The 16,956-nt window shown below is 49.1% G+C and overlaps 1 protein-coding gene across 1 annotated transcript; it reads right to left on the bottom strand.

Moving 5' to 3' along the window:
- Positions 1–2,567: 2,567 nt before the first annotated feature.
- Positions 2,568–3,397, bottom strand: PtA15_15A67 (uncharacterized protein; the record flags this gene model as incomplete). The annotated part of the gene is made up of 5 exons (XM_053163721.1): positions 2,568–2,675; positions 2,737–2,799; positions 2,858–3,025; positions 3,100–3,249; positions 3,338–3,397. 5 exons carry the CDS (start codon positions 3,395–3,397, stop codon positions 2,568–2,570), a joined length of 549 nt encoding a protein of 182 aa, XP_053027232.1.
- Positions 3,398–16,956: the final 13,559 nt, after the last annotated feature.

The raw sequence follows: 16,956 nt of genomic DNA, 5'->3' as shown, positions 1-16,956 counted from the left end.
TGTTTTGAAAAACCAATACATAAAAATGAATACATTTAAGGCCATGTTTGGCAGTGTGATACATATTGCGTACTATTAAAAAGAACCTACAATTACATATTGTAAAAGATATTTCTTATGGTTAATATTTTGTAAGGAAACCATGATAAACCTTGAAAGTTTCATTCCAAAATATCAGGCCAAAAAATGATGTTTAAATTCATATATTGTAAAGTCACATGCCACATTTATTTATTGTGTAATAAATTAATAATGATGCTGCAAAATTTGGCCTGAGTATCTACCTTGAAGGGGGTTCACAACGGGCTTGACTAATTGACTCCCAAAAATGGAATCTCTGACTTCCAAGAGTAACATACATTGTGTTATGGTCAAGTATTTAGGAGAGGAAGATGTGATCTGAGGAGCGGGGTTCTGGGGTTTCTGGATCCAAGATGTTAGATTGCAGGATGAGGAAGCAGCCTGGATCTCCAGGTCTCAAACCTTGAGAGTGCTGTATGTAACATGTATTGTAAGGTATTTACATGGAAGCCCGCGCTACAGTCATAACACATTGGGAGGACCACATCTTGATGTCTGTACCCAGTCCCCAGGGGTTTTGTGGGAGTTGGAATTTGAATTCATCAATTTTGTTTGGGAGTCAGACTACTAATTCCCTGATGTTGAGGTGTTGTTTTCTTTTCCTCTCTCAGTGTGTGTGTGTCTGCTCTCCAACCTGTCTCTCAGATATCACCACTTGTCACAGCTTGTAGTGTAGTCATCTGGAGCAGCAGATGTGGGAGGTGTTTTCCTAATCCTTATCATGATGGTGATCTGCTGTTCCAGGTCAGTATTTTCACATCTTTTTTCTCTCCTCTCTTGTTTCTTTTTACTATCTGTTTATGCAGTGAATCAATAATCATTCCACAAACTTATCATCACGGTGTTCTGCTGTTGCACACCTGATTCATCGCAACATGTGAAAAATAACCAAAAGGAGACTGTTCTCTATGAATTGAAATGTGATCAAAAGGTGCTCAATTGGAATCATTAAGCCATTGATTTGGATAGCTGGTTAGGGAGTTTCATTTCACAACTTGATCACTGAAAGCATTATAACCAACAAAACAGGTGACCTGGTCAGCTATTGAAAGAAACAAAGCACAAAACAACTTTTCAAATTTTATACGAGCAAGTTAACAGTAAAACAAGATGTAGTTTGTTGTGACTAAGCATTGCATATATATGCCTTGATTGGGTGATGGTGATCAGAGAACACAATTCAGTTCAGGAATTCCTTTCATCATGTCCCTTTAGTAGGTGTTGAGTCCACCCTGACTAATGGCAGTTGGCTCATTGAATACAGCAAGATCTAGACAAAAAACCCTGTTCTTGTAATCTATCCATGGGAATATACACCAGATTAAATATGTAAGGAAATCTGATCTGGTGGAGGAAGATAAGCTGGTGGAGAAAGATAATGAGGTGTGGAGAGATGTTGATGATAGTGGGGATGCTGGGTGATGTTGTGGATGTAATTTGTTGAAGGATCTTACTCTGGATAAGGTTAGAGATGAATAGATGAGGTCAATGCAACCCACAATGCTTGAGGTAACTCACAGCAACAGCACACCAATCAAAAAAATAATTAACATGTCCAGCTTAAATAGCTTCCAGCTCATCCTTTATCAATTCTCGCGCCCATCCAAGCTCAATCTGCGCACTTGTTCCTTGACAGCAGGCGCAATACCTTAGCCTCAATTTCCATGGTCCGGGGGCTTACCAAGAAGCCTCAACCAGCTGGATTACTTCCCCTCTCATCTCCCCAAAGCCTTCCCACTTCTCTGGAGACCGCAGGTTCTGGGAGCTAAACTTTCAGGTCAAGAGACACTCATCACTCATGCCAATGGCCGCCGTGCCCGAAGATAGCCCGCCAGACGATGATTTCTGTCCAAATGAAATCATCAGTGAGGATCATCAATCCAAGATCCAGCGCGAAGCAATCAAGCTTGTCTTTGCTTACAAGGTTGAAGTCATGATTTCCTCAACCATGCAGCACTTTGAAGTTGGCAAGTCTTGAGAGTGAGAGGGACGGTTTTGCGAGAAGGAAGTAGCCGGCGAGGACGGCGAGCTGGCTGCCTGATTCAGGCAGGAAAGAGGCGTGGACCCCGCGGCTCTCGGCCAGGGACATGAGAACTTCATGGGGCAGGGAGGAGACGTGGGAGCTCAGGGATCTCGGCGAGCCGGCTTTGGTTGAGCAGGATTGGGCCGACTCCAGACAGGGATGACGAGGGTGACGGACCACAATTGTGGCTGAGTGGAGTTGATGTGACTTGATAGCATGCATGTGACTGTGATATTTGGTGCGGATGGTGTTAGTCTTGCAGATGAGTGTGTCAGTAACCTCCGGGGACGAGGAGGGCTCAAATTTGTGAAAAAGCTCACTGAGTGGCTGCTGCTGCTGCTGTTGGTGTGGGGTGGCTCTGACAGGGTCTGCAGGCGAAAACGTTGGGGATCGAGATGGGCAGCGGGTTGGAGGTGCGGCCAATATGGACCGTCCGGTAGCCGGGTTGGATGGCAATTTTCCATTAAGATGGGTTGGTCTGATAGGAGTGGAAGTAGCCCTTGGCCATGGCGTCGCCTTTCGGGACGGTTGCTTGGTCGTCAAACTGTTCGGCGGCGGAGACAATCTTGGGCTTGATGGTCGGAGGTCCTGCCATCTAACTCCGCAGATGATGACCTTCATGGGTTGGCGACCAGCTCGCCCGCCTTGCGCGAGTCGTAGTTGCTGAAGAACACGAAGCGGTCCCAGATGAACTTCTTGATCAGCATCAAGCGCCCCGACGGCGTCCCCGTCAGCCCAGCTGTTGACACGCACATCGCCTCCGGCTGCGCCACAAGGCCCGAGTGGTGCGCCTTTTCGAACCAGCACTTGAAGACCAACCAATGGCTCTGGATCGACCCAACAGTACCCCAGTCCCGCCAAATGGTACTGTTGGTGGCTTGTGATCGCCGTCGTCGTATTCGATGTCATCCTTACAAACTTCTGTTGATAGAAACTGTGTTGTTGCTTCAGTCTTCCTCTCTCCGCCCGCTTCAGTGGAACATGTATATGCTCACCTTCTTGTGGTTCTCACTGTTCTTGATGTGCAGCGATGACTTGTACCAGGGACATCCTTGAGGGTGGAGTGTTATTGGCTGTGGTGTTGTTCGGAAGAAACGCTCTGAGGGGGCGGTGGCGGTGGTGGCGGGTTTGGGGGTCCTGCAGACCTTGTGCCGTGTGTATGTATCTACATACGCGGATTCCAGCTGCGCAAGCTGCGGGCAAAAGTTGAAGGGGGTAGCATGAGTTGCGCACCAGATCCGGGATGTGGGAGGCTGAAGAGACAACTGGCTGCAATGGCTGATGCAGTACCATCGGACCAAGGGTCTTGTAGAGATGATGACGAGTGAGTAAGCTGCACATTCAAATTTCACAATCTGCTGTCAGGGTTTGATGTACATATATACATGTAGTCAGTGCCACGATTATGGTGTTCAAAGTTGGTTTGCATAATTTTATGCATGCATAAATCATAAAATCATAAAAATATTTTGGTGAGGAAATTTTGTATTACATAATCAGACAGTCATATCCCCTGCAAAAAAAATTTCATGATTTTATGATTTATGATACAGAGCGGTGGGGCGGTTGCAGATGGTCGTCAAGCATAAGTGGAGTTGAGGGGAAGGCAGAGGCTAACCAGGCATTGAGTTGAATATAAAAGCCAGTCCTTAATGTGGGTTCGATTAATCCCCAGGGCATCCTCTGCCGCTGTAATTCCAGCGTGCGGTTTGTCCTCACCCCCTCCGCTGTTGCACTTGCACAGTTTGAGGGGTTAAACTTGTTGGCCCCCCTTTGCATAATGCCTTCAATGCGGCGCGCTGGGGGTCATCCTCTCACCATTTTTTAACCCTGCTAGACAGGGATGGATGGTGGGCCATGGTGCATCAGCTTGCTGATGTTAGGTGGCTGGGTGCAGATTATTGTTCTATTTTGGGGGTTTTTTAACTTTATTTTGGCAGTTGTAGAGGGGAAAACCTTCCTGTTTTTTTTTCTGGAAGTTGTAGAGGGGAAACCCTTGATTTTTTTTTTGTGATTTTTGGAGATTTGCAGGGGAAACCCTTGAATTTTTGTTTTGTGATTCAGAGGCTTTAATAAACTTGGATGTCCACCCCAAAAAAGTTACGTTATCCAAAACCTCCAAAACTCAAAAATAAAAAAAGTTACTTTACGTTACGTTACTCAAAAAAAATGTTACGTTACCCAAATGGCTAATTTGGATAACTAAAAAAAAGTTACGGTATCCAATTAGCCCTCCGTAACGTACCGTAACGTAACTGCCCACCCTTGCACTCTGGGTGTCTTTCTTGATCACACTCCATTGCTCTTATCATCTGATCTTATTGATATGGTTGTCTCACTTTGCAATTATGTATCGCTCTGAATAAACTTCTTCGAGCTCAACAATGAACCAGAGATCTTTTCAACCCTTATGACCTAGCATCATACCTCTTCCACCTTCTTCTCCTGCAATATTCTTTGCCTTCTAAATCCATCCTGAGGATATCTGAAATTCTGAAGCTCCCTCCGTCTTTTGCTCCGTCCATCAGCAACAATATTGATGCTTCTCAACCTTTACCCACGGAGAAATTGCTCTCAGCAATTGCAGATCGCATCAAAGCTGTCCAAGTCGGCGGGGCTCCAAATATGGAGGCAGCGGCTCAGTGGATGCTCAAATGTTTTTGGGACGGGCAATTTGGAGGCTGGACATGGTTGATTGTAGAAATTCTGGAGTCTTGGGGATGTTTGTGGTACATGTTTATCACATCCTGTTTTTTCAGATGTGTTTTTCAAAATAACGGAAAAGCGCAAAAAAAAAAAACTATTTTACCTGCACCAAAAAAACAGATTTTGTATAGTACAGGCCCTAAATATAGAAAAATCTTACCACGGGTCTGGTACCCAATTTATTGAAGCCCAAATGGCCAAGTCAGATCTCCTGAGATGGTTTGACTTGGGCCCGCATAACACAACTAAGGGATGGCTCAGAGCCTGAGTTTGGTGAGCCCGGAGGAGGTGCTTCTGTCGCGGAGGGGGGGGGGGCAATTGTGGTGTTGGTCGGGCATTGCGGGGCGCCTATATTGGTGTGAGGCGAGGCAACAGTGGGCCGCTACGCTAAACTACGCTATTTTAGCCCTAACGTTTAGCGTAGCAGCAAAAAGTGCTGGCCTTTTTTGAATAGCGTTAGCGCGCTGTTAGCGCTAATTTTCAGTGGCGCTAACAGCACGCCAATTGTTGTTTAGCGTTAGCGCTACACTACAGCTGCTACGCTGCGCTACGTTGCGCTAAGGCTCTTTTAGCGGAAAAAGGGCCTTTTTTTCGCCTCAAAAAGCGCTGTAGCGCAGCGTAGCGTACGCACTTTTGCGCCCTGCGTGCTTAGCGTTAGCGCCATTGAGCAAATCAGCGCTAACGCTACGCTAAAAGCTAAAATAGCTTTGCACCCTGTGCGTGTAGCGTTAGCGCAGATGCGCGCGATTGCGCTAACACTACGCTAAAAAATAGTGCATTTGCGCTGCGCTACGCTACGCTAACAGCTATGGTAGCGTAGCTGAACCACTGTTGGGCGAGGCAATAGCGGGTTCTTTTGCGGCAGGGAGGGGGGCGACCAAGGGCTCGGCGGATCCTTGCGAGGCACCTATCTTGGGCAAGTCCAGCGGGTCCTGCGTTTCCTTGGGTGCCACAGGAGGGTTATGCTTGGCCGGGGTTGGGGATATTGCGTGCGTGGGAATCAGCCAGCGCACTCTTTTCATGAGCTGGGACGCCACGGCGGGTGGGAAGTTGAGTTGCCTGAGCTGGGTGTCGTTGGTGTCCAAGAAGAAATCCCACCTCCCAATGTGGGCCAGTTTGATCAAACCGCGTGGGAGGGGATCATCGGCCTTGAAGTTGCAGAGGTCAAGGAACTGGTTCATCGTCAATCGCCTGCCCGCCTCGTTCAGTTGGAGTTGCGTGGTTGGGGCCGAATTGCTAATCCAAGAACTGAGACTGAGGGTGTCGGATTTAGGTGTGGGCACCTTTCGGGTTCAAAAAAACAGGGGAGGCGACCTGGGTTGGGCCAACTCAAGCCGGCTGATTGTGTGCGCAATGCCATCTGCTCGGCCTTGAGGGACCTTTCGGGCTGGGGACCAATGAACAACTGCATCTCGGGCGTCCGGCGGTGACATGAGCTCAATTCTGGGGGCCCTGGTAGCCGGGCTGACCATTTTGACTTTGTCGTCCAAGGGATCAGACTCTAGCTCGTCTGCTTGAGGGACGAGTGCAGCAAGTGCAGCCTCCCGCGCAGGAGCCGCTGTGCGCATGGCCGGGGTAGGGGTAGTCTGGTGGGTCGCAATGGCAGATGCAGCCCCACCCACAGGGATGACGGATGGCTTGGATAGCGTTGCGCATCGTGGACCGGGTTTAGGACCTGAAGGAGCCTGGGCAGCTGGAGTCGCCACGGGGCGTGGCGGGGCGATTTGGCCTGACGGTAATTGGCGGGGAGGAGTGAAAATTTTTGCCGCTGTCCCAGGTTCCGATATTTTAGAGAGAAGAGCGGGATGGGCAGCCAAGTGGGCCTGCTTGAGTGGCGACCCAGCGACCATTGGCGCAGATGAAGACGGACTGCCTGCGGAAACCCCCTTAGGCATTGAAGGGGTGGAGGCCGACCTATGGACATCGAGGCGTGCCGTCTGTTTTTCCGCCAACTCCGCCAACGTGGGCGCCGGCCGCGGGTCCTTGATGAAGAGATCAGGTACCTCAGGGGGATTGTCAAAATCTACCCCCTCGAGCTCGTGGAGTAAGCATCTACTCCAACACCTCAACCCGTCCCAAGTCACGCGGATAGAGGTGGCGGGATCAGCCGGATTTTTGATTTGGAGTGACTCGTCATTCCCGCCGTATTTCCCCTTCAGGTAGAGCTGCAGCTCTGCGCAAATCTGGATGCGCTCAGCCAACCGTTTGCCCTCAGTCACGTCGGCATGCGGCTGGACCAAACACAAACCAAGTTAGTCAAGGCTCACAGACCCTCACCACACAATCCTGGAGCGGCTTACATTACGGGCCAGCCAAGTCGCTGTGCGTTCCAACGCCAATCAAGTATTGTTGGGTCCGTAGCCCATTTCCAAGCTATCACACTGGGCGCGTTCCTGGGAAGGCCAGCGTGTGCAATGAATAGTGGTTAGTGATGTACATGATCCAGAGGTGGGAAGGAGAAAAGAGTCAAGGAGCAGACTCACCACCTCTAGGCCCTTCGCCACCTTTGCCGGGTCCGCCATTGAGACCTTCACCAACACCTTGCGCAACGGGTTGCACCTGTGGCACTATAATTCTTCGGCTTTTAGCCAAAGAAAATGTGCATTTTTCTTCGGCTAAAAGCCAAAGGAGCGCTGGAGCTGGCCGGGCTGGCAGAGCTGAGCTCATAGGAACCTAGCCACAAAACCTGGGCAGCGCAACCAATGGTTGTTAGCCTAGTGGTTTGCAGATTAGGGGTTAGGGGTTAGGGCAGTTTTTTTTAAAAAAAAACGTGGCAAGGTGTATAGTACATTGTATTGGTATGTATCGGATACGTATTGGTATGTACCGGATACGTATCGGTATGTATTGGATATGTATCAATATGTATTTTTAGTACACTGTACAGGTATGTATTGGATACGTATCGGTATGTATCGGATACGTATCGGTGTGTATTGGATATGTATCACTATGTATTTGTATTGGATACAGTAATGTATCCAATACATACCAATACCAGCTCATCCAGCGCCAGCCAGCGCGCCAGCTCCAGCGCTAGCCAGCGCCAGCCAGCGCGCCAGCTCCAGTGGAGCTGGCCCGGCCAGCTCTGCTGTCCTTTGGCTTTTAGCCGAAGAAACATGCATTATTTTCTTTGGCTAATAGCCAAAGAAAAAAAGGGACAAAACTCACGTGTTGGCAAGGCACGTATCAACAAATGCACGAAAATCATTGGGTGCCGTGATCATGGTGTTGACTCCCTTGCCGTACACCTCGTCCCTTGGGATAATCCCCTGCCACTTGAGCAGGCCTTCTTCCTTGCAAGCGAGGAGGTGCTTGCCAAGGAGGGGGATCGTCGCATCAATTGCCGCGATGCAGTTTGTCTTGAAATCGGGCCAGGTGGTGTGCTGGAGGATCGTCTTCAGCACCGCCTCGCCCTTTGGAATGACCCGCTCCCAAATCTTGGTGGTTGAGGCAATGGGGGCGGTTGGATTGGCCAGAGCTAGCTGGCCAGCAGGGGTTCGGATGTACACATGATGCTCTACGGTGATTGCCCGGGTAGCTGGGGTGGAGGGTGGCCCGCGGCCGGGTTGATGGGGAGCGCCAGGAGTCGCTGCAACGGGTCGGCCCCCGTTGGGCGCGGGCGCAGTTTGTTCAGTGAAATTCTCTGCTGCCGCTGGGTCGCCATCCTCAAAAAACAACCGGCAGGCCTGCGCCTGAGAGTCAGGCGGCTGACTCAGCAGCAGGTATGACTCTTGCGGCTCGCCATGCACATTGGCAAACAGCAGCGGGTCCATTAGGCAGGTGACACTGAATCGGTTGTTGGATGATGGAATTGACATTGTCTGGGGGTACGATTTGTGTCAGCAACGGTTTGCGGGGCGGGGTGGGGAGGATAAAAAACTACACTCACGATGATCAGGCAGCGGCTAAAAAATTGGGCCGGAGACAAGGAGGGAGCAAACAACCACTGGTCAGTGGTTGATGCGGCGGTTGAAGGATGCAAAAAAGGCGGCTCACCGTTGAATTTTTTTGGGGGGCCGGGGGGGCGCTGGATGGGATCCTGGGTGGTGGCTGGGATGTCTTGCAGCCGCTGGGCAGTTGCAGAGCGGACGTGAGTGATCAAGATTGATCATGGATGCGGAAAAAGGGGGCCAACTCACCGGTGAAAAAAAAAAAATTGGGCGGCTGCTGGATTGGTTCCTGGCTGGCGGCTGGGGGTGGCTGGGCAGTGGTTGGGTCCGGCGGGGGGAATTCGGTCGGGGGCCATTTCCGATGGCGGAGGTGGGGGGCAATATGGGATATGGTCGAGTGCAAAGAGGTTGGAAGATGGGAAGATTTGGAAGAATACAGGGGGCGGGGCTGAAGCAAAAGATTTTGTCTGTCGGATTTTCAGCCTTGCCCACCCGCAAGCTTTTTTGGTATTGCTGTACATCAATTTAAAACTGAAGGAGTTTGGCCTGGAAGAAATGCATCCAGCATCTTGTCCCTTAAATCCTTGTGAATATCTGAAGAAAGCTACACAAGCAGAAATCAAGGCATTTCAGGAGACGCGAGTCAATTACCACGCGCTGGTTGGATCACTCAATTATCTCAGCATCTTGACTCAGCCGGAAATTGTGTACGCCGTGAGCACACTGTTGCAATACCTAGAAGCAACCAAAATGAAACACTACTACACGGCGATGCAAGTCTTCCAATACCTGAAGGGTACCAAGGAAATTGGGCTGACGTATGTGAAGCAAGAAGATGCGGCTGTTCAAGCTTTTGTCAATTCCGATTGAGGGAACTGTCTCTGTCAGCTGGCTACTATGTCAGAGCCACTGTGACATAATATCACAGAAAAATAATAAAAATTGTTACATATGTTAGAGACATTATTACTAATCTCCTACATATGTAACACTATGAAAAAGTATAAATATTACCTATGAAAGAGACATTATTACATACTCTTACATATGTAAATTGTAGAATATTACTCCAGATTCCTAATCTACGCCTAAAATAAACTAGGGTACCCCACTGCAATGTACCCTAAACTTTTACTCCTTCCCTGTGTAAATTACACATGAAAAATCAACGGTGGGCCGCTACACTACACTACGCTACAGGGCCACTTAGCGTTAGCGTAGCGGCAAAAAGCGCCCGCCCATTTTGAGTAGCGTTAGCGCGCTGTTAGCGCCGCTACGCTGCGCTACGTTTCAGCGGCGCTAACAGGGCGCCAATTGTTTGTTAGTGTTAGCGCGCCGCTACAGTCACTACGCTGCGCTACAGCGCTTTTAGCGGAAAAAAGGCCTTTTTTTCAGCTAAAAGCACTGTGGTGCACCGTAGCGCGCGCTCTTTTGCGCCGTGCGTGTGTAGCGTTAGCGCAATTGCGCGCATCTGCGCTAACGCTACGCTAACAGCTAAATTAGCTGCGCACCCTTTGCGCGTAGCGTTAGCGCAGAGAAGGCGCAATCCGCTAACGCTACGCTAAAATTTAGCGGAATTCCGCTACGCTACGCCACGCTAACGCTACGGTTGGCGTAGCTGGCCCACCATTGGAAAAATGTACCCAGTTACCACGGATAAGGTAGCACTTATGCTTACATGCTCATGTACATATGCTTGTAAGCGTCACAGACACCCAAAAAAGCCGTAATCACGCCATACTATGAATATATGACACCTTCTGAGTCCCATGAGCGCCTAGAATGTTCCATTACATATGTAATGATGTAATAAAACATTCTTGACGCACAAAGATAAGAAGTACCAACCAATTGGTACATGTTATTTCATTAGGGGGTTTCAAAATTGATCCAGGAAGCGTTCCAGGTCGGAGTTTCCAGGAAAAATGAGCGACCTGGAACGCTTCCTGCGGACCTGATCTCCTTCTTCCTATGCCCTTCCAGGACATCCAGGAAAACAGGAAATCAGGAAATTAAAAGAGGACAAAAGAGGATAAATCCCACCTTTCTTCTCAAACCCCGGACCCCCGCCTTTTTTTTCGACACCCCTACATCATCTTTCCCACCACCTCACACTAACTTCGAGCGAATTTTTGTCCACCGCCCGCCATGCTAGAAAATACCTCCCACTCAACAGTAATATCAAGCAGTCAAGACTCAACCCAGAGGAGTCCCTCCCGGTCGACAGCCATATAAGGCAGTTGGCCGGGAGCAGTACCTCCCGGTCGACAACCACATACATACAAGAGTTGACCGGGAGGAACCGGGAGGAGTCCCTTATCAAGCAGTCATCCGGGAGGGACTGGAGCAGTAGTACAGTACCTCCCGGTTGACAGCCATATAAGGCAGTCTACCGGGAGCAGTATCTCAAGGTTGACAGCCATGCAAGGCAGTCGACCAGGAGCAGTACCTCCCGGCCGACAACCACATACATACAAGAGTCGACCAGGAGGAGTCCCTCCTGGCCGACAGCCATATCAAGCAGTCATCCGGGAGGGACTTCTCCCGGTCAACTGCCTTATATGGCTGTCAACAGGGAAAGTCCCTCCCGGTCGACAGCAATTAGAGTAGTCGGAATTGATGCAGTTTGAGCTAATTTGAAACTGCTGATGAAAAAAAAAATGTACAAGAAAGTCCGATGAGGTCAGATCAACTTGTGGTTGCGTGGGGGGGAAGGAGCTGGTCCTTCGGGGACCCCAAAGGCATGGGACAAAACATGTTAAAACAGATAATCATTTCCAGGTCTTGTTCTCCTGGGTTCAAATGCAGGAAGTTCCTCTTTCTGGGGGTCTCAATGTAGAACCTCCAGGAATTATTTTTTGGCTGTGTTTTGGTTTTCCTGGAGTTTGGACCTGGAACGCTTCCTGGATCAATTTTGAAGCCCCCTATTATGTAGAACAAAGCAGAAAAATTGGCCACACGTGACAGCCTACATGTCCCAAACAGTAATTACCATTATGTAACCTGTAAATTAACCTGAAATAATTACCATGTGTTTCAGACTAATTATGATACAGGAGCATCATAAGTGGCCCAATCTAGAAGATAGGACACACGTAACAGCACCTACTAGTTAGAAGTGTTTTAAAATAGTCCTGATGCGGCCAAATATTACTTTAGTCGCCATTTGCACGCCCCAAAAAGGAATAGTCCTTCTGTAGCGTTTCCAAATTGGTCTAGAATCACGCCCACAAGTTGGCCAACCGCCGAATAGAGCCAGAATTACGCCAACAGTGGGTCAGCTACGCTGTGAGAACTCCTTTGGGACGGGTGGCAGTTCTGTGAGGGGGAGATAACAAATATGATATTTGCAGTTAAGCAATATTTATGTTACGGGTGGTTTGAAGGACCTGCCCCTCTATTGTACTACACAAGGATTCTGACAACAAAATTTATTTATTGTTGTGGCAAAACCTTGATAGAGATCACTATGTGTAGTAGTCTCTATCAGACTTAGATCAAACAATGTAGATGATGCGCAATGACACAAGCTATTTAAGAACCTGATTATGATCACAGGTGTTGGGTGAGTGGATGTTTGAGATCACACTGTTAAATGAATGAGTGACTGGTTGGTTGGTGGCTGCTATTCACATGCTGAATTCAAATGAGGGGGGAGGAAGGGCTCCTTATATAGTAAAATGTGAGGGATTTTTGCTGGTGGGGAAGTCAGTTGAGGGATTTATGCTGGTGTGACTTCTCCTGTGAGGGATTTTTGCTGCATGGAAGCTTCCGTTGAGGGATTTTAGCTAGTGAGCCTTCTGATAAACGTGTGATCCAACATGTGACTGATGATGTCATGCAACCATACAGGGGTACATGTGTGCACCTGTAGAAACTACACCCTAACTATGTACTTGTACCTGATTCTATACTATGTACTACCAAATATAATTCTATAGTATTTGATTATGTTCTGTCACAAACCATTTAACTAAAATAACTTTTGACTGAGTGGAGCTATCCTAGTGGTTCAAGTGAGTGACTAGGGGTTAAATGACCTTCAGAATCTCATTATGCAATAATAAATCTATAAATATATCTCCTTCTCATGTATTCAACCATCACTTTATGTAATTTGATACTTGAAACAGATTTGGCACACCACAACGCTAACAGCTATGTTAGCGTAGCGTAGCGCAGCGCAAATGCGCTATTCTTCAGCGTAGCGTTAGCGCAATTGCGCGCATCTGCGCTAACGCTACGCGCAAAGGATGCAAAGCTATTTTAGCTTTTAGCGTAGCGTTAGCGCAGATGTTGAGGTGGCTCATCTTGTAGTATGCTTCAATCTTTCATGTCATGTACATATCACACACTGTGACATCTTATTCCTCTTCTCTCCGAACTCTATATAACCTGGAGCAGCAGTGTTGGTCAAATCCTTTTCCCCATCCTTCCAACACACTCTCTCCGCTCATCTTTGCTGCTCCAGGTCAGTATCTTCATTCTCTCTCTCATTGTTTTCTCACTCCATCTTATGTTGAAATTCATCCTTCCAACACACTCTCTCCGCTCGTCTTTGCTGCTCCAGTTTGTCGCAACAGGTTATGAGTCCCAGTTGCACTTAACCAGCGCAACCCTCCAACAAACAAAGCACAAACTACCTCAGACTTCACGTGTGTTCAACATCAACAGGATCAACTTCGGCCCGCTTTTGTCTTCAAATCAAAACAGCTCGTCGACTTCCAACCATGGCAGATCTCGCTGCCCCCTCGGAACCGTCCTCACTTAAAGTCACCGGTATCCCACAACTCCAGGCTCCGGCACCGAACTCCAACTACCTCAACTGGAAATTCGCCGTCATTGTCCATCTAACCTCTATTGGCCTCAGATATCTTCTTGAGGACGTCAAGCCTGAGGATCGCACCGCGCGATGGGCAAAGGATAATTCCGATGTCTGTTCTTTTATTGTTCGCACCGTCCATCAAGACAACTTCCTCCTTATCCGCTCCTTCCCCACCGACGCGAAGGGTATGTGGGATGCCCTACAAGAAGCTCACCTCGACTCCACCGCAGGAGGCCGCATCTACTGGCTTTGAAAGCTGGTTCTCCTTCGTCTCACTGATGACGATGTCGATGGCCACATCAAGGAAATGGCTAAATGCGCTGAACATCTCAACTCGCTTATCACCGCCGCCAAACCACTCACCATCGATGATATACATGCCGCTGCACTCTTGGGGTCCCTTCCTAGTGACTGGCTTCACTGCGTTTCTTCCATGATGAATGAAGACTCCGTCACGTCATCACGCATTGTCTCAGCCCTCAAGGCCGAGTCCCTTCGTCGAAAATCCCGCACGGAAGAGGAGGTCTTGGTTTCTTCCTCGAAAGCGAAGTCGTCCACCGTCGGCAGGGGCCGTCCCCCTTTCAATGACTCCCTGTACTGTTCCTTCTGTCGAGTTAAAGGCCACGAGCTTTCCGCATGCGAAACCGCGGCTCGTGTCCTCAAAGATCATCAACATTCACGACGACAAGACCATGAGGCCAATCGCCGTTCGGATTCTGAAAAGGGATCTAACCGACGTGATAGTTCCAGTCGTCAAGCCCCTAGCCGCAACCGTCAATTGCCTCAACCCCCAGCCAAGGCAGGTCTTACTACGGTCGTTGAGCTTGGCGGAAACTTGGCAGACGAATCTGACTACTCCGGTTCCGAATATGCCGGTAACGTCTTTACCCACTCTGTTGAACATGCATTGTCAAAAGCCTCCACTGATTTCAACATTGACTCCGGATGGATGCTCAATGAGCATGACTCCGGACTCCAATCAAGTCACCCGCATCAAGCCATCGTTGGTCCCCATCCGTCTGGCAGACCACTCCATGGTTCACGCCACACACAAAGGAGATTCCTCCTTGCCACTCACTGTCTCCAACACAATCAAAACTCTTGTTGTTCCTGATCTTCATGAGCCCCTCCTCTCGGTCGCTGCCATGTGCGATTCCTCCCTCCGCATCTTCTTTACCCCGACGTCATGCAACATCTACGACGCAAAGGATTTCAAAGCCTCTGGCTTCCTTGTCGGCCAAGGATATCGCAAGGGCAACTTATTCTATCTACCGTCTGCCGAGGTGACACCCCAGTCTGCTTCTCTGGACAACTCTCACCAGACTGACAATTCTCTTCTTGGCTACCACGTCAGGCTGTCGCATTTGAACCTTAAGGCCCTAAAAAGGCTCCTCCACCTCAATGGCATCAAGCCGTCGTTTATGAACAAATTAGAAGTCCAACAATGTCCCGTCTGTATCCAATCAAAAATGCATCGGTCTCCCTTCTTCTCTTGTTCCCCCTATTGGTCTTCTTCCCCAGGCACCCTTATTCACTCAGATGTAGGCTCATTTGAGGTCCTCTCCAGAGAGGGATACAAGTATTTTGTTACTTTTATTGATGATTGCTCCAAGGCTGTTTCCATCATGCCCATGAAATGCAAAAGCAAAGTTTTTCGCTGTTTTAAGCTCTTCAAGTCATCCTTCGAGAAAAATGGTCTTCACAAAGTAGTCTCCCTTCATTCCGACAACGGAGGCGAATATCTCTCTAAAGAATTTGAAACTTTCCTCCTCGATTCGGGCATCCACCATTAACCCGGACCTCCTCACTCTCCGGAGCTCAATGGCGTGGCAGAACGTGCAAACAGGACTTTTGGCAATCTTATCCGTTGCGTTCTCTTGAATGCAAAACTTCCCAAATCCTTCTGGGCCGACGCCCTTCGCCACATTCTTTTCTCCTACAATTCCTTCCCTTTGTCTACCCCCTCTGGATTCCATTCTCCTAACTCAATCCTTGGAGCTGATCCCGTTCATCTCCAGGACCTTCACCCCTTCGGATGCCTGGCATGGTACAAGGTTCCGGAAGCGGATCGAAAGAAACTCGACCCAAAAGGACGCGCCTCCCTTTTCCTATAATACCTCTCAGACGGAAACGGCTACCGCGTTTGGGATCTTCAAAGCAAACGAGTTCTCAAGACGCGGGACGTCATTTTTCACAATACGGTTTTTCCTTACAATCATCGTGTTGTTGGTCCGCCTCCAGAAATCACTGTTGAGCTCCCTTGGCCTTCTTCCCAATCTCTACCGTTCTCTCCTCCTGTCTCTGTTCCTTCTACATCCCCTTCCGCCCCTGTCGCCGATTCCCGTCCCTCCATTCTGGATTCCCCGCTCCTTCACATTCCACTTCAAAACCGTTTTGAAAGGAAGCTAACTGCATCGATGCATGCCCCTCTCAACCAGCTCCGACATCCGTCGACCATTTCACTTCCCAGTTCTCCTGAAACCCTCCCCTCAGAGGGTAAGTCAGCACCGTCTCCGGTTTCTCTCCCGTCGCCCTTTCTGTGGCCGTCCTCTCCTCCTTCCCTTCTTCCTATTTCCTCCATCCCCCCATCTCTCCCTCCCGCTCAGGCCTCCACTGACACTATGGGCCCGACTCCCATCACTCCCGCACCCACCCGCGACTTTCTTCCTCTATCTATTCCCCTTCCGCCTTCCCCACCTTGAATTCCTACTCCTCCTCCGGCTCGCCGCTCAAACAGGTCCCGTAAAGCCCCCGAGCAATACGTTCACTGGTCTAAATCCGCTGCCATCCCCAAAGTAGATACTCCGAAGACATGGAAACAGCTCCAAAGCTCCCCAGACAAAGACCGCTGGCTCAAAGCTGCGGCAGACAAATTCTCCTCACTCATTGGGATGGACACCTGGCGCCTTGTTCCTTGACCAGAAAAACGGAAGATAATCAAGTCAAAATGGGTTTTCAAGGTCAAACGCCAACCTGACAAATCTATTCAAAAACTCAAAGCTCGACTCTTTGCAATGGGCTATTCCCAGATCCATGGCGAAGACTATGATGAAGTTTTTTCTCCAACTTTACGCATGGAAACTCTGCGCCTAATATGTAGTCTTCTTGCCGTCAGGAAATGGACAGGTCGACACGTTGATTTCAAAACCGCTTTCCTCAACGGTCAACTCGACTCCCCTGTGTACATGGAACAACCTGCGGGTTTTGAAGATTCCTCTCACCCAGATTATGTCTGCAAAGTTTCCTGCTCCCTATACGGACTGAAACAATCACCCCGGCAATGGAACCACAAATTACACGGCGCCCTTCTCGACCTGGGACTTCAACAATCCAAATACAATCCAACTTTGTACTTCCGGCTCAAAGGAAAAGACCTTATCTGCGCTGTGACTGTCCATGTCGACGACCTTGCAATCATTGGCGAGAAC

This window comes from Puccinia triticina, chromosome 15A (assembly GCF_026914185.1).
Source record: "Puccinia triticina chromosome 15A, complete sequence".
NCBI lineage: Eukaryota > Fungi > Basidiomycota > Pucciniomycetes > Pucciniales > Pucciniaceae > Puccinia > Puccinia triticina.
The sequence above is the reverse complement of the archived record's forward strand: the minus strand, read 5'-3'. Positions and strand labels throughout refer to the sequence as shown.